Raw genomic sequence first — 23367 nt, 5'->3', positions numbered from 1 at the left:
TGAAGATTACATTTTTGTTTTGCATTAAAGGCTCAGTGTAGCAAGTTAGTCATGCAGGCAATAAAATAAACTCTGTAACGCGATGTTATTGACGCACGTATATCCCTATGTGTACCCCACACACTCACTAAGTACAGCTATCGTGTTTTCTTTGGGATAGTACGTAGTGACTTGTGAAATTAGCACAGGTGTTTTTTTTATGAGGAATGTGACTAGACTGCCCTAGAAAATGCATGCTTTCACTTCTGTTTGATACAAACCCTTAAATATCAACAAGGTAATGTAGTAAATGGAGAATTTGCAACATCCGCATTACACGGTAAAATGCAGATTCAATCCACTCCAACATGACTAGATTTGATATAGAGCAACATAGAATTATAGTCACCTAATGGCATGATAACACACACTCCTCACTTACCAATCACGTTCTGTTCCTATGACTCGGTCGTAAGACGTATTGGTCCGTAAGCGAGGATGCCTCACACCAGCGAGGCAACCAAGACGTTTATGCGCTAAGGAGCAGGTCTATCTTAGAGGGAGTCCGTCAAATATATGTTCAGGGGAAATTCTCCCAACATAGACCAGCTCTCTAACGGGGAATACCTTGAATATATGTTTGGGGGAATTTGTGAGACTCCGATTCGAGGGGTTCCCCGCGCTAGAGAGCTGGTTGTATGTTCCGAGCAGTCACTAAGTGAGGACTACCTGTAGAGATTGGAAATATCTCGTCTGCCAAATTCCATCTTTCTGCAGTTCGGTTTCTGCTGTTGATCCAAAAGAAGGTGTAAAACGCAATTTGAAATGATTTTTATTTGTGCCACTGAATAGGGGGGGGGGGGGAGGGGGGAATCCTTAAAGGACCATTGTCATCTCAAAATTATTTTCTAATAGAATAATCCTTTCTCTTTTATGAGAAAGGATTTTATGAAACGTTCTGAACTCCGCGCCAATCCAATGCTTTCCGTCCGATAGGAAAGCATTAGGAGGCTATTGCACATGCGCGGCAAAATACTGCCCTGACCAAGCTGCATCTCCCTGTAGAAACACAGCGCAGCTCTATGGTTAGCATTCGGCGTCTCAATGCAGAGGGTGGAGACGCTGACCGTCCTTCCTGCACACTGTGCAGCACTGTCCCAGGAATCTGAGTGACTACCACTGGGAGTGTCCGTAGGCAGCAATTTAAACACTGCCCCAGCCCCTTAACCTGTAATTAAACACAAGCTCTTCTTTACCCCACCTTTACCTAATGGCATATTTTTATTTTCTTTCTCATAGTGAAGACACATGGCAGTTGTAAGGAAGAAACCTGTTTAGTATGTCTGTCTGTGACAAACTGTGTGATCTCTTAGGAATCTCCACGGTATACGCAAAGCCTGGTAATTCTCCAAATGAAGTGGGCTCACACAAGACGGTAAGAAAATAATTCTACTTGCCAGCTGTTACAACTACTGCCACCGAAACATAAACCTATGGGAAACAAACACAAATCCTACTTAAAGGGTCACAACAACACCAAATAACTGTTTAGTAGATATACCCCAAATAAAACATACACGCATTCAATTATGCATGTCTTGTTAAGGATATATCTATAAACTGCTTGCAAAAGCTGCAGGTCTCTTGTCTGCAACCTTTGCAAACCCTTCTTTTCTAAACCCGCCCAGACATTCTGTGACTGTCCAATCACAGACTTCCCAATGCAGCTCAATGAGAAGTCTTTGCAGGACAGGTGCTCTGGGCAGTTTCTTTCCTCTTTGAGTGTAGCTCCACTGAGCTAACCAAGCCAGGAAGTAAGAGGACTGGTTGTCTGACAGTTAGAGGGGTATAACATGATTAATTTACAAAACTGCCAATTTCTATTAAAATCTGTACTTTTTGTAAAATGAAAAAAATAAAAATAAATAGGACACACTATAAACATATAAAGCACTGCAAGTGCTTTAGAGGTTTGGAGTGTTACTGTAGTGCATTCACTTATCTAAAATCCTGCATTCCTGCACATTCACACTTAACAAAAATACTCCCATGCATTCACACACAGGGTTATTCACTAAATGCTGAACTCTGATCTGCTAAATGAGGGCTAAAATAACCATGTTGGAGTTATATTTCCAAATAAGCTATTATTGAATTGTGATTCAGATCAATTTACAAAAATTCAGAGTTTACAGACTAAACTAAACACAGTCTACACACAAATTCACCTCTGCATTCACACACTTGTGCAATGATACCACACACACACACATTCACATTAACACTAAATATGTAAACCCGCATATACACTGATCAGGCACAACATTAAAACCATTGACGGGTGAAGTGAATAACATTGATTCTATCGTTACAATGGCATCTGTCAAGGGGTGGGATATATTGGGGCAAAAAATTAAGTCAGTTCTCCAATTTCATGGGCAAGCGAAAAAAATCTGTGTGACTTTTGACAAGAGACAAATTGTGATGGTCAGAGCACCTCCAAAATGACGAGCCTTGTGGAGTGGTCCCAGTATGCAGTAGGTAATATCTAGCAAAAGTGGTGCAAGGAAGGACAACAAGTGAACCAGCATCAAAGTCATGGGTGCCCAAGGCTCATTGGTGCATGTAGGGAACGAAGGCTACTGTAGCTTAAATTGCTTAAAAATGTAAAGGGACACTCTAGGCACCCAGACCACTTCTGCCCATTGGAGTGGTCTGGGTGCCAACTCCCACCATCCTTAACCCTGCAAGTGTAATTATTCAGCTTTCATAAACTGCAATATTTACCTTGAAGGGTTAAGTCCTCCTCTAACAGACAGCCACTAGAGGGATATCCGGGTTCTTAAAACATGGAAAGTGTTTTAAATGACGCTGGATGTCCTCACGCTATACATGAGGACCTCCAGCGTCCCCGGAATCCCAATAGGAAAGCATTGAATAATGCTTTCCTATGGGGAGGTATAATGCGCGCGCATAGCCGATGACCCAAAAGCTCTTTCAATGGGGACATGAGTGTCAGAAATTGACCATGGAGCATTAGAAGAAGATTTACACATTTTTTTATTTTTGTTGTACAGTATTCTCAGTAATCGACTGTTGTGTTTTTTTTTTTTTTCTTTTCAGTGAGATGTATTTTGTGACATATTGTGCCGTCCTCTGTTAAAGCAATACTCCAAGCACCATAGGAACTATAAAGTTATGGTGCCTAGGCTGCCCCTCTTGACTTTTTTGTAAGGAGTCAATCTGTTTTCGAACTGTAAACTTATTACCTGGGATCTACCAAGTGATGCTCCCCACTTTCACACTTGCCGGGAATTCCTAACCATGGGTTTTCGGTAGCTCTCCTGAGCTAAGCCATGCAATACATTGCTAGCTCATTGGCTGAGTGTGTCAGCTGACTGCTCTCAGCCAATGAGCTAAGCCCTGCACTACAGCCTCTGGCTCTCTGTCGGAAGTAGTGAAGGCATGGAGTGGCACTCGGCTAACCCAGGGTAAAACAGGATGACTACAACTGGGCACTTTTGGCACCTAACTGTTCCAGCACACTGAAGTGGTTATGGTGATTGGATTGTTTCTTTAACCAAAGAGTATTCATTTTATTTTGTATTTCTGCAGTTTACTTTCAGGATTTGTAATTTTTTCCCCACACTGTTTATATTCCTTTTAAAGAGCCTTTATTTTCCACAACAGTAAACACACCCTAGCCAAGTATTTACGGCTCCATATGCTGACTGCTAAAACATTACATTTTTTTTTTAATTTTTCCTTTTGCTATCGTATTAAATCTATTTTCTCTCCTCGCAACACACAAAGCCACAATACATCCTGGGTTTATTCCATTTTCCAAAATGATTGTTTTAGATTCTGTTTGTGAGTCACAATTGTAAAAGGTAAGATCCATCCTGATCCCCTTATATTTGTTCATACGAGGGTTTAATAATCCCTCGCATCCCTGCCCATCACTCTTTCCCCTACAATTATGTCACCAGAGAAGTCACCGTTAACATCGTCAGGCTTTGTCTCATTGGATGAGGTTATGAAATGATGCACTTTGAAATATTTAATAGGTTTAGGTAAGAAGCTTTCCTTCTTACGTGAACAATCTTTGATGTTCTCAGCAGTTCATGTAAGGATTTGCCTTCGTTTCGCGTTGATTGACAAGTCACTTTCTATATATTTGTCTGGCAGAAGAGACACCACAGAGATAAGCCGAGGAACCCGACACAACTCTTCAGGTCGGTTACATTTCATTTACACGTTGTGTCTTTTTAATGCATTTTCTTGTGTTGTTTGTTAAATCTAAGATCGGGAATGGGTGTTCGACGTATTGCTTCTGAACTGCTTCTATAAAATGTTTTGTGATTTTAAAATCTCTTGCTTTTAATTAAACGCTTGTACAAAATTATTCTGCAATATAGGACTAATATTTTGGTGGGGAAAAAAGTTTCATAAAGTTTCCAAGTGGGATATTTCGGGCATGTTAAGACCCAGATATACTAATTAATATGAATATTCTCATTTTAATTATCAATATTTTTCAGCGTGGTCAAGATAAAAATAGCAACGTTGGCAATAAACTAGTTTTTAGATCCTCACAATACTAAATATAAAACATTCTCTCCGCTTTATATCTTAGATGGAATCAGCAGATCTAATACTACTATATAGGAATAAGCGCTACGGAATCTGTTGGCGCTATATAAATGGCGATAATAATAATATGAAAGCAAATTGCTGCTTTGCTAATAAATAATGGAAGTCAAATTTTTATACAATATAATACAATTTAAAAAGTTAAAAACCCTGAACTTACGATAAAATACCGTTTTAAGTTATAATTTGCCAATTAAATTATAAACCATTCTGTTTCAGGAATATCAATATTGTATGATGTGCCTTATTGAACCTCCAATTCTATAAAACATTTTGTAGTTATTTGGAGCAATATTCCAGTAGCAGAATTTAAGCTAAAACAATAATTACAAAAATAATAATTAAAATAATGTATTGGAGCTGTGCATTTGATTGTATCCTAAGACATAGTATTGCAAAGAGCCTTTCAGAACTAACTACACTAGGTAATAAAAGGAAACGGCTAATGGTTAGAATGCACAGTAGTCGAGTCAAATGAAGAATCTAAAGTTTGTATGCAATGCATCAGTAAAGTCAGCTGATTGTTAAAAAAAAATGTGTTTTTGTTTTTAATTTTGACCAAAAATATTGCACTGCATAAAATGTATAAATTCAGGATTTCTTTGGCCATCTCTAAAAATAATAAACGGCTATTGTCATACAAGTGTTTTCTATAACAATGCTGAGCAGGAGGAAATTGCTGAAGGAAAGCCTTTTCAGATTTAGGAATTGGCACAATTTACTTTACAGTACAATTAACCCCTTAAGGACCAAACTTCTGGAATAAAGGGGAATCATGACATGTCACACATGTCATGTGTCCTTAAGGGGTTAAAGACTGAACGCAATGGAAATCTTTCGAAGAATTTACACCGCACGTAGTACTTGATCATAGGCTTTTATGTGGACGTAACGTTATAGTTATTATTCTGTATGAATGTTTTGTTGTTTTGATGAAAAAGTGTTTTTGTTTTTGTTTTAGCAAAATGAGTGTAGATAAACAGGAATTTTTAATCTGACGACTGAACTTTAGAAAAGCTGATAATATTTTTCTCCTTTCTATTTTGGATCAATGCAGAATGTATCGAGGTATCGTTGAGAATTTTGTTCTAGACAGAATATCCGTTGGTGCCAAGTAGATTTGATGTAACATTTGTTTAGAGGACTTAATTTGCCCAATGTGTCAGCAGCGACTGCGGTTTGGCAAAGTTACAATGCTTAAATCAAAAAACAGAAGTAAAAAAACTCCAGCATGTGTTTTTAAAGTGAAGCACATGTTGCAGTTGAACAAATATACAGTCCGTGTAACCAATTCCGAGAGGAATGACTTTACATGGGCCTGGGGAGAGACATTTTCATACACCTTTCTTAAACTTGTTCAACTTACTGGTTCTGCTTTTTATCCGTGTGTTTTATATTGCAAGCTTAGTGAAAGTGTGTGATAAAGAGATTAGTGGGAGTTATACTGTGACTAAAATAGAATTTATACTTGGTTGCACTACCCCCAACACTTACACTACCCCAACACTTACATTATCCCTCGTCCGTTAACCTTTACACTATCCCTCGTCCGTTAACACTTACACTACCCCAACACTTACATTATCCCTCGTCCGTTAACCCTTACACTACCCCAACACTTACATTATCCCTCGTCCGTTAACCTTTACACTACCCCAACACTTACATTATCCCTCGTCCGTTAACCTTTACACTACCCCAACACTTACATTATCCCTCGTCCGTTAACCTTTACACTACCCCAACACTTACATTATCCCTTGTCCGTTAACCCTTACATTATCCCTCGTCCGTTAACACTAACTTTATCCCTCGTCCGTTAACACTAACTTTATCCCTCGTCCGTTAACACTAACTTTATCCCTCGTCCGTTAACCCTTACACTACCCCAACACTTACTTTATCCCTCATCCGTTAACCCTTACACCACCCCAACAATTACATTATCCCTCGTCCGTTAACCCTTACACTACCCCAACACTTACATTATCCCTCGTCCGTTAACCTTTACACTACCCCAACACTTACATTATCCCTCGTCCGTTAACACTTACATTATCCCTCGTCCGTTAACACTTACATTATCCCTCGTCCGTTAACCCTTACACTACCCCAACACTTACTTTATCCCTCGTCCGTTAACCCTTACACCACCCCAACAATTACATTATCCCTCGTCCGTTAACCCTTACACCACCCCAACAATTACATTATCCCTCGTCCGTTAACCTTTACACTACCCCAACACTTACATTATCCCTCGTCCGTTAACCTTTACACTACCCCAACACTTACATTATCCCTTGTCCGTTAACCCTTACATTATCCCTCGTCCGTTAACCCTTACACTACCCCAACACTTACATTATCCCTCGTCCGTTAACCTTTACACTACCCCAACACTTACATTATCCCTCGTCCGTTAACCTTTACACTACCCCAACACTTACATTATCCCTCGTCCGTTAACCTTTACACTAACCCAACACTTACATTATCCCTTGTCCGTTAACCCTTACATTATCCCTCGTCCGTTAACACTAACTTTATCCCTCGTCCATTAACACTAACTTTATCCCTCGTCCGTTAACCCTTACACTACCCCAACACTTACTTTATCCCTCGTCCGTTAACCCTTACACCACCCCAACAATTACATTATCCCTCGTCCGTTAACCCTTACACTACCCCAACACTTACATTATCCCTCGTCCGTTAACCTTTACACTACCCCAACACTTACATTATCCCTCGTCCGTTAACACTTACATTATCCCTCGTCCGTTAACACTTACATTATCCCTCGTCCGTTAACACTTACATTATCCCTCGTCCGTTAACACTTACATTATCCCTCGTCCGTTAACACTTACATTATCCCTCGTCCGTTAACACTTACATTATCCCTCATCCGTTAACACTTACATTATCCCTCGTCCGTTAACCCTTACACTACCCCAACACTTACTTTATCCGTACATTAGCCCTTGTCCATAAAACACTTACATTACCCCTCGCCCGCACTTATTCTACCACAATACTTATATTTTCATTGTCTTTAACCATTACCCCTTGCTCTTTACACTTCCATACTAACCCTGGCCATAAACCCCTATATTGCCATAATATACTCCCAATGGCTTTAACCCTTAGTGTTTTAACATACTACTCCCTGCTTTTAACACCTACATTACCATAACATACTACTCCTTGCTGTTAACCCATACAGTGCTGTTACATACCACCCTTACCCTTAAATCCCTACACTACACCTAACATAATAACCTAGAATAGAAAATATCATGTAAAATAAAGATACATAGGAAAATGTGCATTATGGAATAATAATGGCATACAGGGTCTTGGTGACGTTTACAAACCGTTCTACTTTTATTATAACTATCTATTATTTCTCCAGAACCCCGTGATGGCATTACTTTTCCATAATACATGCAGTTTTACAGCCCTGTATCCTTTAAATACTTTTAAATATAATGCTGCATAGCTTTACCATACCTGTGTCACATTGTAGGACTTTCCTTTAGACCGATCAAGTAGATTCGCCTCCCAGATTCAAATTCAAAATATGCAAGTTTTAGTTATTTTCATCCCTTCCTACCCATGTTTTTGTACATTTCCTCAATGAATTTCAGATTTTAGACGAAAATAGTCAAAGTGGAGCCATAGCTGGCTTAGAGAATTTTTCCAGTTGAGATACTTTTACCTTGAAGGTGAAATTCCCTTCGAAAACATAGGTTTTGCCATTTTCGGACTCTTTCGTATAACAGTAGCTTTGGTTCACACAATCCTTTCATATCTACTGTCCCTGGTGTCATTTTTATTTTTTTCCAATTCATTTAAGTTTGCCCTGTTAGTAAATCCTGCACAAAAGTATTTTGGCAACGTGCTTTAGTCACCAGAGTTTTAAGGAGATGTGCGTATGTATTCATTTGTTTCTCTTATTCTTATGAGAATTACTGGTGCATTTTTTTTCTTTAAATCTATTAAAAACCAAGGTACTTGTATTTTCATAAAAATTGAATTTGCATACCACACAAAATGACATCAAATTAGCCAGAATTTAAACATTTTCAGTCTTGGTGACTGAATAAGAATGTCATGAAGTGCCTCTCCTGCCCCATACAATGTGCATTATTATTAAATAAATGGCAAACCAATGGTCGCTTTATAGTGCTTTGTTTAATGTAATTTTTGTAATAATATCAGACAGTTTAAACCTGAAGAATACTATTAACTTTTTGCTTGTTTTCAAAACATCCTCAGATCTAGAAGTTATTCTTGTTGCAGTAGAGACCTCTGTGATCTTGGGGAGACCGGTGTAAAGAGTCTAGAACTTTGTTCTATATTGTAATAGAATTGCAGTAAGGGCTACTGCGCTAATTTTACATTCAAAGAATTCAGCCTTTTTCACTATGATGTCATTTTGAGCTCTGTCAAAAAGGTGTTAAGAATTCCCTTTATTTCATGCCTGAGGAGCACATACTAGAACAGGGGTAGGCAGCCTTTGCACTCCAGATGTTGTGGACTACATCCCCCGTAATGCTGGTAAAGCATCATGGGAGGTGTAGCCCAAAACATCTGGAGTGCCGAAGGTTGCCTATGCCTGGACTAGAAAGTCTCCACAGAGATATATCTGGTTCTTACAGTATGGACATTCAGGGAGGGAGGGGTGGGGGGGGGGGAGGGGGGAGAAGGAGGGTATATATATATATATATATATATATCACACATATTTACATTTTGCGACTTTATTCTATACATTCTTTTACAATATTTAGTGTTTGAAATAAAACCTATTTAAATGACCAGCCTGATGGCACCATTGGGTCTATTGCACAGTTGGCATGGTCAATGTTGCATTTTACTAACATGCTCTTTCTTTAAATAGTTTTGCATAGAATCCAGTGTCATCTGGGAGAATGAATAGGTGTGGAGTAACGTTGGTGTCCGTTCACATTCTGGTCTTAACCTTGTGCGTGAATACTCTTGCCACGTCCAATATAAGCCTGCGGACATTTATTGGCTGCGCCGTGAGGGAATTCACCTTCCTGGCCAAGAAACCTGGGTGTAAAGGTCTACGTGTCACCACTGATGCCTGCTGGGGGCGCTGTGAAACCTGGGAGGTGAGCATTTTAATACAGTACAGAAATAGGTTTACTCAGAACATATGTCATGGAATTGAATCAGTCATATTATTTTAGATTATCCGGTGCAATATTTTACCCTGCTAAGCTTTTTTTGCTCATACATGATACATTAGATTTTATATCTCACACAACTACTAATTCTCTGAAAAGACAGTGCTTGCATGAAAATGTTTTAAGGAAATTATTATACTCACCAGAACAAATACACTAAGCTGTAGTTGTTCTGGTGACTATAGTGTCCCTTTAGCAGTGCCTTCATTTGGTTGGGGAACCTCACATCAGGCTATAAAATGATGGTAGTAATCTACTAAATATGTTGCTCCATTAAATAGGTGATCCCATTTAACAGCACCCTGATTTGGCATCATAGGCAGAAGAACCCCACATCAGAGTACCAAATTAAGAGAGCCATCTACTAAACAGTGCCCTTTAGGGAATAATGGATGGACACATTTTAGGTCTTCAAGAATGACAAGTTTTTGTATTACTGAAACCGAAAACAAACTTTATTTTTTTCCCTTGCACATGTCTATTAGTCACCTTGGTTAAGGCGATCCCAGAGGAATGTTAATATGGGAAGCCAGACCGTAGCGGGGTTATTTGTCTTAGTATGGGTGTGATCACTTGGTGTTTGAAGGACGAAGGTAAATTGCCAGAGGAAAGAGATTGTAGCTTGTAGTCAAAGATGGAACTGTCCCAGATAACAGATTAAATAAGACGCAAGGAAGTGGGATCAATAAGGTACATGGTAGGGCAGAAACAGGGGAAGGGATTTAAGCGTAGAAGAGGAGGCCGGTCAAAGGGTCAGACATTCAAGGAAAGAAACAAGCAAGGTAATTTCTTTTAGGATGTTGTCAATCTTTTCTATGAAGTAGGATGCAAAATTGACAGCAGTGAGATTAGTAAATGGTGGATGCGATGTGGGGCACATTAGTGAGTTAAGTTTTAAACATGTGTTTGGGGTTGCGTGAGAAAGTGGAGAATATGGAGGTAAACTGTTTGTTTGGCGAAGGTGCAGGTCCTGGAACAGAGCATATTAATGCAGGAAGTCAGGACGCCTGGATCACTTGCTCCTGTAATGTTCTGCCACACTTGAGCACTTTTGGAGATACAACCTGGTGCTTTGTACATCTCTTTAGCCAAAGTCACTTAAACATGCACACAAACTCTCACATTTCACCATGGAAATAACTTGGACATTCGTTCAAAATTCTAGAATAGAGACTCAAGCTGCAATAAGTTGTTTTCATAGCCATTGCAATAGGTTACGAGTCTTCAAGATGTAAATTCCATGTATGCATTTTGTCTACATGGACAAAGGTCACACTTTTGCCAATACGATGTAGCGCTGTCTGTTGTGTTTTAGATGCTGGATTGTAATTTAGTTTTCCCTGGTTTGTTTTGTGATTGCAGAAGCCTGTCCTGGACCCCCCTTACATTGAAGCTTACCATAGAGTGTGCACATACAATGAAACGAAGCTTGTTACCATCAAGTTACCAAACTGCGTTCCCGATGTTGATCCTTCATTTACCTATCCCGTGGCAATTCGATGTGACTGTGGCATCTGCTCCACATCAACCACTGAGTGTGAAACCATTTGAGAATTCGATTTTGTAAGATTTAGAACCAAACCCACGTATGGCATAAATTAAAGTCATTTTAAAAGTGCACCTTAGAATGTAGCAGATAAGACATCAGTAAATTAAAGTGTAGCAATGCTGATGTAATGATATAACTAAGATTAAATTGCTGTTTGTTGATAGCTCACAAGCCTGAAAGCTTCACTAGGCTGAGCCCTGACTGTCAAAAGAATAGTTGGTCCATAATTTAAGTCAATTCAATTTATTCACTGTATTTACTTGTAAATGTAAATACATAAAAATAGAATTGTGCTTAGTATAATAAACATACATACACAAGATGTTCCGTTTGAAAATTTTCATTACATTTTTTTGATATTGACACAAATGTGGTATAGAAATAATTAACAATCTCCCAATGCAGCTGGTTTGGAAAATCCTTAGAAAATCTTGTATAAAATAGTTTAACCAATAGAAAAAAATACATACACTTCCTTATTTTCTGCTATTTACTATAATTCTATATTCCACATTTAGAGAAAAATCGCCTTATTCGTTAAATCTATTCCCAACCTTGATCTTACAACAGACGAGAGCCCACAAAGTGCTCAATAATTTATTTCCAAGCAATTCACAGATTTCGTGTAAGTTACGTGCCCTTCAGATTATTGTTTTTAAAATAAACAAAACAAAAAAAAAAAAAAACCAAATCATCTGATGTACAAGAGGTAACTGTTTGTTAGACCAAAGCTGCAATATTAATTTTGATTCTTAATGCATAGAAATTAGTAGGTTTGAGAAAGGTTGAACTTGGACCCATGGTTCTTTTCAGCCTATGTAACTTTTTTTTTTTTTTTTTTTTTACAGGTGAGATTTATTTTTACTATTTATAGAATCAGTAAGTAACTTTTTTTTTTTTTAAGATGTGTTGTAATTTTATTACTTTCACAAATGCATGTATTTTAATTACTTGGCTTAAATAAATGTAAGGAAAAATTCTGGAGTATTCTGTAAGTTATGCGGCAAGTGTTCCCTTTTTTCATGACTATGTTAAAGGGACACTATAGTCACCAAAACAACTTTGGCCTATTGAAGCAGTTTTAGTGTATAGAACATGCCCCGACAGTCTCACTGCTCAATTCTCTGCCATTTAGGAGTTAAATCCCTTTGTTTATACAGCTCTAGCCACACCTCCCTGCATGTGACTTGAACAGCCTTCCTAAACGCTTCCTGTAACGGGAGATCTAATGTTTAATTTAGAATTTTTCATCTCCTGATCTATTAATACCCTCCTAGAAACAAGAGGATCCTGTGTATGATTAAAGGGACACTATAGGAAATAATAAACTGCAATAATTAACTTCCAGGGTTTACTCCACCTCTAATGGCTGTCTACCAGACTAACAGGTCGTTGGGTGACCTTTGGTCGCCTGACGCTGGACATAGCATTATCCGAAAGTACCCGTAGTCCTAATGCAAGCACGTCTATTGGCGCACTAAGTCTCCCCACGCCGGCTGACTTTGGCGCAGAAGCTGAGCCGGAACCAGCCCGAGGGACATCGGTGCTGGAATCGGGTAAGTGACAGAAGGGTTTTTAACTGCGTAAAAACAAAAATAATTTCACTCTTAAATGTCAGAGAATTAAGCAGTCAAACCGCAGAGGTAGAATCTATACACAAAAACAGCTTCATTAGGCTCCAGGTTTTTTTTATGCCTATAGTGTCCCTTTACATAGTTTGTCAGCAGTGAGGGATAACTGGATTTTCACAAATTTTGACAGGACACATAAAACAGATATACCTGTGCTGAATTAAAAACAAACGCATGCATGTGAAATCTTTTATTTGCACACTCTTCTCTAGGAAAATACACTTCTATCCAACTGTACATAAGTAGGCATTGCTGTCATATCGTGTAATCCACTGGGAAATGATTTGCCAATGTAGATTCATGAACCGGGCTTACACACTAAACAATGATTTAGAATTTTTGAAACTAGGTTGGAACATGACACACAAGATTGGCAATTCATTATGTAAGTGTATCCCAACTCACTGTTTAATGAATAGACCCCGGGGGGTAAATCAGTGTATGTAACTTTACAATTATCCCCAGAATAAAGTTATTTCACTGTGTGCAACATTCCCAAAGGTTAAAAAAAAAAAAGGGGGTTTAAGAAAGGTTAAAATTAAGCACACTATAGCTCTATAAATCAATAAAAGGATGCCAAAGATCTCCAGTACATAAAACAAGATTGATCTGAATTATCCAGATTCCAGGACACATGCCCTTAATATACAAATCATTTTATTCACATCACTATTTCAGAATAATATCAAGGAGTGGAAATAGATTTTAGAAAAGTGAGAAGGTAAATCACTTAAGTATAAATTTAAAAATGTTGGCCAAAAATGTGTCCGATAATTGGTTTTGAGAACTCCAACCTAGCTATTATGGCCTGAAATATAAAAACCTTGCTTTGAATTTCTGTCAATCTCTACTTTTAGAGAATAACCCTGTTTCTATCTACATGCTGGGACATTTTCTTTGGATGTAAAACTTCTTAATATTAAAGGAGAAAGGAAATAGTTTTTGTGTGCACTCCAACTAAACTACAAGTGCAAGATTTTATTTGTGAATAAAAGCATAATTCAATATTCTTCTTGCAAACGCATTTTATAAAAATTTCCTTTCAAACACAAACCTGTACCCTTAGCATGGCAGAACATTTTTCACAAAAGCCATGTCATATTAGGATGTTTTGTGAAAGTTAACTTTTGAGGAAGTCATAATATCTGTTCCCATTAATTACAGGATTAGCACTTGGACAGTCAGGTAGAATGAGGAAAGGGGAAGGGAGGGTGCATCACAAAGAACTTTGCTCACATATTCTACAGACTATGAAAGGCACACTTTATTTAGATTTGTTAGATAAAATATGAATCTGTTTGGAACAAGAGGCCAGTAAAAAGAATATAGTAGTAATGGATTTATATACAAAAAATATTCTAATATAAAAATAGGACTACGTTATTGTAATATGGAACATTACTACATTCCCCCTCCCTCCAATGATGGTTTATATACTACAAATGGTACATACAGGAAGTACCTACATCCCTTCAGGGGCTACTTCTAAGTCAGGCTCAGGGAGGTGAAGGTTGGACATCCAAGGAGGAGGGTCCTGTTTGGGTATTTTAAAAACTAGTTGTTCAGGGAATGTATGAATGTACCTTATGGAAAAGGTTCTGATAAACTGCATTAAGAACATTGGAAGATGGCCTAACTGCAATTTTTACTTTCAACATCCAATGGCATTTCTGCAATCCCCAACAGCTCTATCGATTTTAAAATATGTGCACATTAAGGTTTCATACTCCTTGTTTATGCACGGATACACAATATAACATTAAAAACCAAGAAAGGCGTTTTATCCCAGCTCTGTTGAAAAATATCACAGTGTGTAAGAATGAATGGAAGATCCATCCATCCATGTAACTTTCTATTTTGGAGGTTTCACAGATCAAAGGCTTTCCTTGAGACTAAGAAACTCTCACTGGTCATGACCTCCATGTTATCTTTCATACAACACTCACAAATCCACTCATAGCTAGTGTGGGATTACTAGGGAGTTACCCTCTGTAATACAGTAACTCTGCTCCGGTGTTGGTCTCATACAATTGTACAGGAGTGGCGACACTTCGTGCATCGACTCTTCTTTTTCTTTGGGTTAAAAACCGTGAGTATTGCTTCATCGAAAACGTTCTTGAGGCCTTTCTGAGTCAGGGCGGAACACTCCAAGTAGCACTGTGCGCCAATCTGCAAGAGATGGGGAAATATGTCAACAATACCGGTATGTTTACCATGAAGGCTTACATCTCACGTCACAGAAAATCTGTATTTAAAACATTCTGAATCTGGAAAGAAGCAGTCAGTTAACATGTTATTTTATGATAATGTTGCCTTTTTTCTGTAGTATCTCCTCCCGTGGCCTCCAAGTACCTTACAAATACATACATTAATCTTATTTTTCTGGCCCAGGCTTAGTGGGGCATCGAGGGCTTTGAGCTGAGACTCTGCTCATAGAAAGGAATATAGACCCCAATGTTATATATTTTGATAAACTTTATGAAAAATATTGATTTAATATTTTATATTAAATCATTTGAAAAGCTCATTCAAAAATATTAAATTGTGTCCATTCTGTCCATGGGTTAGAGCTTCTCCCTGATTTCTTTGATGGGACTGACATTTCCCAAAGGACTACAGTGTTGGTTTAGCCATTTCTATTGATTTTTTTTGGTGCTGGATGCCTATGGGACAGACGTACCATTTTTGCCAGTTTCATTCCTTGTTCCTGAGTAATTGGTTTCTCCTTCATATGGAGAAGACGGGCCAAGGTTTTGGGATCATCACGGAGGTCAATCTAGAAGCAAATTCAGACAGATCAAAAAATAGGTGTGTGTACTTATGGGGGGGGGGAGAGAAAGTGCATAACTAATTCAAGTAGGACAAATGCATTTTAAGTTCATGTATGTTTATATATTTGTGTGTAGAGTATTAATGCATTTTCTTACATTCATACATACCATTCATCCAGGTCACAGACCATGGCAGCAAGCCAATGGGTAGCTCCCATACCATAACCAATAAGTCACGAACCTGAACTCCCACCCCAGCTGTGCTGCCGAGGCCTATAACCCGGCCTGGTTATTTATATATAAGAATTGATTAACCTAAAACATCCAATGTCCCTTTCAGTGCTGAGACCAAACCTCATTATTGATCATTTTGTACCAAATAATTCCAAAATACATCATTTCCAACTGAACAATCGTCACAAGTGATAACCGACTTGTTGAATGTTCCATTAAATAATGATTTGTACCCGAATTAATCTTTTTGGAATCCCTACACATGCTATTGAATTTTCTGCATAAAATGCTGCAGGCAATCCTGTATTTTAAGGAAAATCATACGGCTACAGAGAACCTCTGAAATGGATTCATGGTCAAAAATAGATTTTAAATTGTCTTATTGATTGATTTTTCTTTTTAACATCTTTTTCGAACAGAACTAAAATAAACCTTATCCTGATTGAGATTCCTCAGCCTCTCTAATCAATAACTAATGGGAACTCCCTAATGCCACAAATGATAAACAATAACTGTATCAATATTAGCTGCATTATAACATAATATTTCATACTAATCCATGATATAGCCATGTGTTCAGTCACAAGTCTGACGGTTACCTGTGTTCCTATGAGTACATACGGTACATGTGGCATGCGCGATCTCAGCTCTGATACCCATTCTTCCTGAACATTGTGGTAAGAGGCAGGATTGACCACGGAAAAACAGATCAGGAATACATCCGTGTTGGGGTATGACAGAGGTCGCAGTTGATCGTAGTCTTCCTATTCGAATAATGAATAATGGGTTCAATGGAATTTATTAGCACAGTTTTATCTGTACATGCAGGGCCATTTCCCTCCTGTATTAGATCATACAATTCTCTCCATAATTGTCTTTAACTTGTTTGTGCCATGTAGACCATTCAAACCATGACCTTGTTAAAGAGGGAGATCACATTTTCCTATGGGTTCCACATTCCCAGCAGAGCGAATTGTGTGAGTGCAACTAATCTTTACCTATTGCAGCAGAACAAGACTACTGGACGTACTTCTAAGAAAATGTCCCAGAGCAGGGATCATGCAAACGAACGTTTTGCTGACAAATACAACTACTTTTAATGTGGAAAATAGGTACATAGTACAAGGTGCGCAATGAAAAACACCACCACACAGTGTGATATACTCGCGTGTCAGCAAGTTAAGCTGCAGTGATGTGGTATCTATCCTGTAGCTTTGTTCCTCCGCAGTTAGCAGGGAGACTTGAAGATTTTCAAAAGATGAATTTACTTCTACAAAGTGCAAAATGCAGGAAATAGCAGTAATTCAATCATACATTTTATTTATTATCGAATTGCTGCTATTTCTGCTACAGGATAGATACATCACTGCAGCTTAATTTGCTGACAGGCCATCATAGCCAGAGGCTCTAGGATGTGTGAGTGACCCATTACCTCTGTTTCATATTGTCTATATACATACAGTATGTTTTACCGATTACCAAATGGGTATTATCAGGTCCTCCTTGATATAAGTATATCACACTGTGTGGTGGTCTTTTTCATTGCACACCTTGTACTTTGTACCTATTTTCCACATTTTATGTAGTGTCTTGTGAGTGATTATAGACACTAGGGTTGCTACATTCTGACCTTTTTTTAAAATTCTTTATTTTTCTTGTGCATTAGATTACAGTACAGAGTAGTCTGTAGCGCCAAGACAGCGGTTACAGGCATTTCAACGGCATACATGGTCACGGCAAAGAAACTGCACTTTTTTTTTTTAGTAGGTACATACAACACGCTAGGAACATTAAGCTGATAAACATAGTAAATACATGTTTGCTTTGCACGTCTATTGTGTTGGGTCACGAGTGGGTCGACAAGCTTAAAATATTAAACATACTATGATTTCACCTTGCTCAGTGGTGATTAGGGACAAGTAAACATTGCCTGACTAGTTAAGATTTACACATTAGACATATTAGCATAATTGCACACATTTTGCTAAGTTATCAAGAGTGGCACTTTTAAGGCAGGTCGTAGCATGCCGCTTGGTTATGTTAGCCTGAAATCGCTTTATAATAATGAACTGCCTAATTTCCTAGCATTTATACAGATAGGCTTGGAATTATGTGGGTATGTTCTCGAGATTGCCTATGTGTGGCATTTTTAAGTAAACAAGTTAAGTCAGATGCTTGTGATTCATAATATGCAAGATGTACAGTTGTAGTTAGCCTGATCCAGCAGTTATACACAAACAATTTCTGCCGACTCTAGACAGTAGCAAAAGTAAACTAAGTTAACCGAAAACAGGTTGAACATATATGCATTTGGACTTATGTGATATTCTCATTATATCTAGCTGCTTGCTGGCATTCCAGGTTATGTGAAGCTCGGTTAAGGCCCTGCATAACACGCTAAATTCAATGCTTGTGTTTTGTATAGCTCTAATAAAAAGTAGGATGTAACGTGCTAGGTAACTTGTACCCTTTCAAAGTATAAGATGATATGCTAGGCAACTCACACATTTTAAAGTAAAACACAACCCGCTAGGTTACTATCACATTTGTAGGGCAGAGTATAACAGGCCATGGCCCGGTTTACTTGGCGTTATATTCATGTAGCGAATTTAGCCAGGTTCAGACTGTGATAGTCCCAGTGTCTCTATGTCGTGATCGCTGCATATGCCTCTGGTGTGGAGCTCTGGGGAATGAACGGGGCACTCCTATCTGGATACCATGTATGGGTGCGGTTGGGGGAGCTGTTGTTGCCCGTGGTGGCTGGCCCCGCTGGGGTCAGCAAATCGTGGGGCAAGTTCAGGAGCTGGAGGAAGGCCGGGGCGTCTCGGATGTCCTGGATGTTGTGTGAGTTCATTCCTCGCATGACTGTTAGTGTCCTGGGGGGTCACCACCAGTAATCCACTTTGTGGGCATGGAGGATCAAGGTGAGTGGCTTTAGCGATCTGCGCCACGCTAGGGTGCTGTTGGACAGATCCGAGTAGAGTGAAATGTCCATGTTCTCGAATCGGAAGGGGTTCTTGGCTCGGAAGGCTGATAAAATCGTCGCTTTGTGTCCGCTGTTGTGGAGGCTCAGGATGACATCCCTCGTGGCATTGTTTGCTGCGTTCGTTGGTTTAGGAATTCTGAAGATCCCTTCTGGGGTGATCGTTGCACGCTTTCCTTGTGGTAGTATTTCAAGTAACATGCGCTCAATTAGTTTAGGTAGTTCGGCCTCGCCAATGTCCTTGCGAACTCCCCTTATTTTTATATTAGATGCCCGCCTGGCGTCTTCAAGTGCCGCGAGGCAATGTTCAATTTGCCGGTTCTGTTGTTCCAGGCCTTGTACAGTGTGTTGTAGTACGGTGATGTCCTGGGCTTGGGATAGTGAAGAGCCCTCCAGTTTGGAGATGCGGCCTGTCAGGCCCTGCAGGTCTGCGCGAAGCGCTGTGACTTCCTCATGGAAGCTACATTTCAGGTCCGCCATTAACGCCTTCATGACCGCTCTGGTGATCGGTTCTGCATCTGCCCCTTTGCCACAGTGTTGTGCTTTCCGTGGTGGGTCTGGAGGCTGTAAATATCCCCCTTCCTCCGCATCGTATATGTCCTCGGAGAAGTCCGAGCACTCGCCGTGTTGGGCCGCCATGTTGGCGTCAGAGGCACCCGTGCCTGCATCCACATCTCCCCTATTGTTAGACCCGAGGTGGGCTTGTGTGGTGCTGTTTTCTTCCCCTTTCTCCCCATTTGGTCATGGGGTGTTCGCTTGCAAGTAAGAGTAAAAAAGGGGGGGTATATTGATCGTTTTTCAGCATTTGGGGCTGGGAGCTAACTTTGCATGCATCCAGTCGCTTCAACGTTCCCATTCTGACATTTTTAACTAGCCCCACTCCACCCATATTCCATTGTTTTTATCTTTGGTATTTTTATACAACTACTTTCAGCTTACGGAACACTAGCTTAGAATAGAACAAAAACTCTTATTGGTTCAAGAATTTTCTCCCCTTCTAATGGGGAAAAGAGGAGAGCATATTCCAAAATCTGTTCCAAAATGTTGCCATGAAAATCAAGTTCACACTTCTATCTCATTAGGGTTGAAAAAAAGGTTGATAGCCCTGATCTGGGTGAGTAACATACTCAAAGATCACCCAGATCGGACCAGGGGTTCGGGAGTTATAAAGGTTGAAAGTTATGACCGACCGCACAGGCAACAGTAACCGAAAATAGTTCCATACGGTTTGGCCCTGCGGTCGGTCTCTGTTAGCGCATTCAAAAGTCCCGAACGGCTTGCCATCCGTGGGTTTCCTTGGGTTCGTTAGATTCCCCTTGTGAACATTAGTCTTTCTACCGAACGGCGGCTCGTTCGGTAGTTGAGGCATGAATCCACGGAATTCTGGAGGTCTCAGCGGTGTTTGCTTAGTCGAGTGTCCGATCTTAGTTCCAGACACTTGACGGCAAAACACTGCTGTTCGGGAGTTAAGATGGCCTCCGCCACGTGTTCGTTTGACGAACAAAGGCCACCCAGCGTTTGTCAATTAAGCTGCGGTTAACCGCAGCTTCTGGGTGGTCAATTGACGGCACACTCCATCTCCTAGGTGGTCTCTCGTACGGTAGTTTGTTCGGTAGATAAAATCTACCGAACACCCTGGCAGAAAGGCATGAATAAGCCTTTCTGCAGGGGAAATAAACCTTTTTGAAGTCTGGTCCATAGTCCAAAGGGAGCAGGCGAGCAGCCAGGCTTCTCCAGTTCACAGTGGCGAGGTTGGTTTCGCCACACATACATTTATTTATGCATAATGCTGGAGTATAACCCCTAATTTACAATACTTGTCTAGCCTGGTGGAAAACACACAATTATGAGAAGATGCCTTTCTGTTCCTCCTGGTTTTGAAGAATTGTTTCTAAAAAAAACCCCACAAAAAACTGCTTGCGCAAAATCTTTCAATAGCTACAAAACACATGCAAAACGGTCTCCATTCAATACATCCCAGAAGCTACTCTGCAATGAGACCTCTTAGTATACAGACAAATACAAAAACAAACAAATGATTTCTTCTCAAAATGGTCCTTGCTGATCCTGCACCTTATTTATAATATCTACAACCAGCTCTGTTCCCACTTGGAAATTGTAAATATGGAGCAGTAAAACCACCTATCTCCTAACAATGTCCTGTTTGTTTAGACTTGAGTACGTTGGAAAAGTTTGGTTTGGCCACACAGATACCCATTAAATAAACAGAGCTGGGTAGACTACAGAGGAACCCATTAAATACACAGAGCTGGGTAGACTACAGAGGAACCCATTAAATAAACAGAGCTGGGTAGACTACAGAGGAACCCATTAAATACACAGAGCTGGGTAGACTACAGAGGGACCCATTAAATACACAGAGCTGGGTAGACTACAGAGGAACCCATTAAATACACAGAGCTGGGTAGACTACAGAGGAACCCATTAAATACACAGAGCTGGGTAGACTACAGAGGAACCCATTAAATACACAGGGCTGGGTAGACTACAGAGGAACCCATTAAATACACAGGGCTGGGTAGACTACAGAGGAACCCATTAAATACACAGAGCTGGGTAGACTACAGAGGAACCCATTAAATACACAGAGCTGGGTAGACTACAGAGGAACCCATTAAACACACAGATCTGGGTAGACTACAGAGGAACCCATTAAATACACAGAGCTGGGTAGACTACAGAGGAACCCATTAAATACACAGAGCTGGGTAGACTACAGAGGAACCCATTAAATAAACAGAGCTGGGTAGACTACAGAGGAACCCATTAAATACACAGGGCTGGGTAGACTACAGAGGAACCCATTAAATACACAGGGCTGGGTAGACTACAGAGGAACCCATTAAATACACAGAGCTGGGTAGACTACAGAGGAACCCATTAAACACACAGATCTGGGTAGACTACAGAGGAACCCATTAAATACACAGAGCTGGGTAGACTACAGAGGAACCCATTAAATAAACAGAGCTGGGTAGACTACAGAGGAACCCATTAAATAAACAGAGCTGGGTAGACTACAGAGGAACCCATTAAATAAACAGAGCTGGGTAGACTACAGAGGAAACCATTAAATACACAGAGCTGGGTAGACTACAGAGGAACCCATTAAATACACAGAGCTGGGTAGACTACAGAGGAACCCATTAAATACACAGAGCTGGGTAGACTACAGAGGAACCCATTAAATACACAGGGCTGGGTAGGCTACAGAGGAACCCATTAAATACACAGAGCTGGGTAGACTTTAGAGGAACCCATTAAATACACAGGGCTGGGTAGACTACAGAGGAACCCATTAAATACACAGAGCTGGGTAGACTACAGAGGAACCCATTAAATACACAGGGCTGGGTAGACTACAGAGGAACCCATTAAATACACAGAGCTGGGTAGACTACAGAGGAATCCATTAAATACACAGAGCTGGGTAGACTTTTAGAGGAACCCATTAAATACACAGGGCTGGGTAGACTACAGAGGAACCCATTAAATACACAGGGCTGGGTAGACTACAGAGGAACCCATTAAATACACAGAGCTGGGTAGACTACAGAAGAATCCATTAAATACACAGAGCTGGGTAGACTTTAGAGGAACCCATTAAATACACAGGGCTGGGTAGACTACAGAGGAACCCATTAAATACACAGGGCTGGGTAGGCTACAGAGGAACCCATTAAATACACAGGGCTGGGTAGACTACAGAGGAACCCATTAAATACACAGAGCTGGGTAGACTACAGAAGAATCCATTAAATACACAGAGCTGGGTAGACTTTAGAGGAACCCATTAAATACACAGGGCTGGGTAGACTACAGAGGAACCCATTAAATACACAGGGCTGGGTAGGCTACAGAGGAACCCATTAAATACACAGGGCTGGGTAGACTACAGAGGAACCCATTAAATACACAGGGCTGGGTAGACTACAGAGGAACCCATTAAATACACAGAGCTGGGTAGACTACAGAAGAATCCATTAAATACACAGAGGTGGGTAGACTTTAGAGGAACCCATTAAATACACAGGGCTGGGTAGACTTTAGAGGAACCCATTAAATACACAGGGCTGGGTAGGCTACAGAGGAACCCATTAAATACACAGGGCTGGGTAGACTACAGAGGAACCCATTAAATACACAGAACTGGGTACACTACAGAGGAACCCATACAATGGAGATTTGAGTAAAATATAGAGCAATAACACTCTGAGCTGGACACAACAAAGTGATAACCATAGCTATCTCACATAGCCAGTATCACTGCAATGGATTAAACAGAGCTGGGTGGACTACATCAGTTCCCATACCACAGGTAGATCTG

The 23367-nt window shown here is 40.0% G+C and overlaps 2 protein-coding genes across 3 annotated transcripts in view; one reads left to right on the top strand and one right to left on the bottom strand.

Moving 5' to 3' along the window:
- Positions 1-3792: 3792 nt before the first annotated feature.
- Positions 3793-12046, top strand: GPHB5 (glycoprotein hormone subunit beta 5). Of its 2 annotated transcripts, XM_063439123.1 has the most exons (4): positions 3793-4052; positions 4168-4214; positions 9542-9776; positions 11214-12046. In XM_063439123.1, the coding sequence occupies exons 3-4, from the start codon at positions 9573-9575 to the stop codon at positions 11400-11402; spliced, it is 393 nt and encodes a 130-aa protein (XP_063295193.1). In that variant the 5' UTR covers positions 3793-4052; positions 4168-4214; positions 9542-9572; the 3' UTR covers positions 11403-12046. The 2 variants fall into 2 exon arrangements, with proteins under 2 accessions (XP_063295193.1, XP_063295192.1); XM_063439122.1 differs by having other exon boundaries at positions 3793-4214.
- Positions 12047-13206: 1160 nt separating this feature from the next.
- The window catches only part of RHOJ (ras homolog family member J), a 117661-nt gene continuing 107500 nt past the window's right edge, over positions 13207-23367 (bottom strand). The window contains exons 3-5 of the mRNA XM_063440116.1: positions 16636-16800; positions 15712-15807; positions 13207-15200 (exon numbers count right to left, since the gene is read on the bottom strand). Of these exons, the coding sequence (XP_063296186.1) occupies positions 15054-15200; positions 15712-15807; positions 16636-16800 (408 nt within the window). The 3' untranslated portion in view covers positions 13207-15053. The remainder of the gene's footprint in view (positions 15201-15711; positions 15808-16635; positions 16801-23367) is intronic.

The sequence above is a fragment of the Pelobates fuscus genome, chromosome 13 (genome assembly GCF_036172605.1).
Source record: "Pelobates fuscus isolate aPelFus1 chromosome 13, aPelFus1.pri, whole genome shotgun sequence".
NCBI classification, from domain to species: Eukaryota; Metazoa; Chordata; class Amphibia; order Anura; family Pelobatidae; genus Pelobates; species Pelobates fuscus.
The sequence above is the reverse complement of the archived record's forward strand: the minus strand, read 5'-3'. Positions and strand labels throughout refer to the sequence as shown.

Excerpts from the sequence above, each read along its gene's own strand:
- GPHB5 (XM_063439123.1), top strand. The coding sequence starts at position 9,573 with ATGAATAGGTGTGGAGTAACGTTGGTGTCCGTTCACATTCTGGTCTTA. Across the intron at positions 9,777-11,213 it reads GGCGCTGTGAAACCTGGGAG|AAGCCTGTCCTGGACCCCCC; the intron begins GTGAGCATTTTA and ends TTGTGATTGCAG.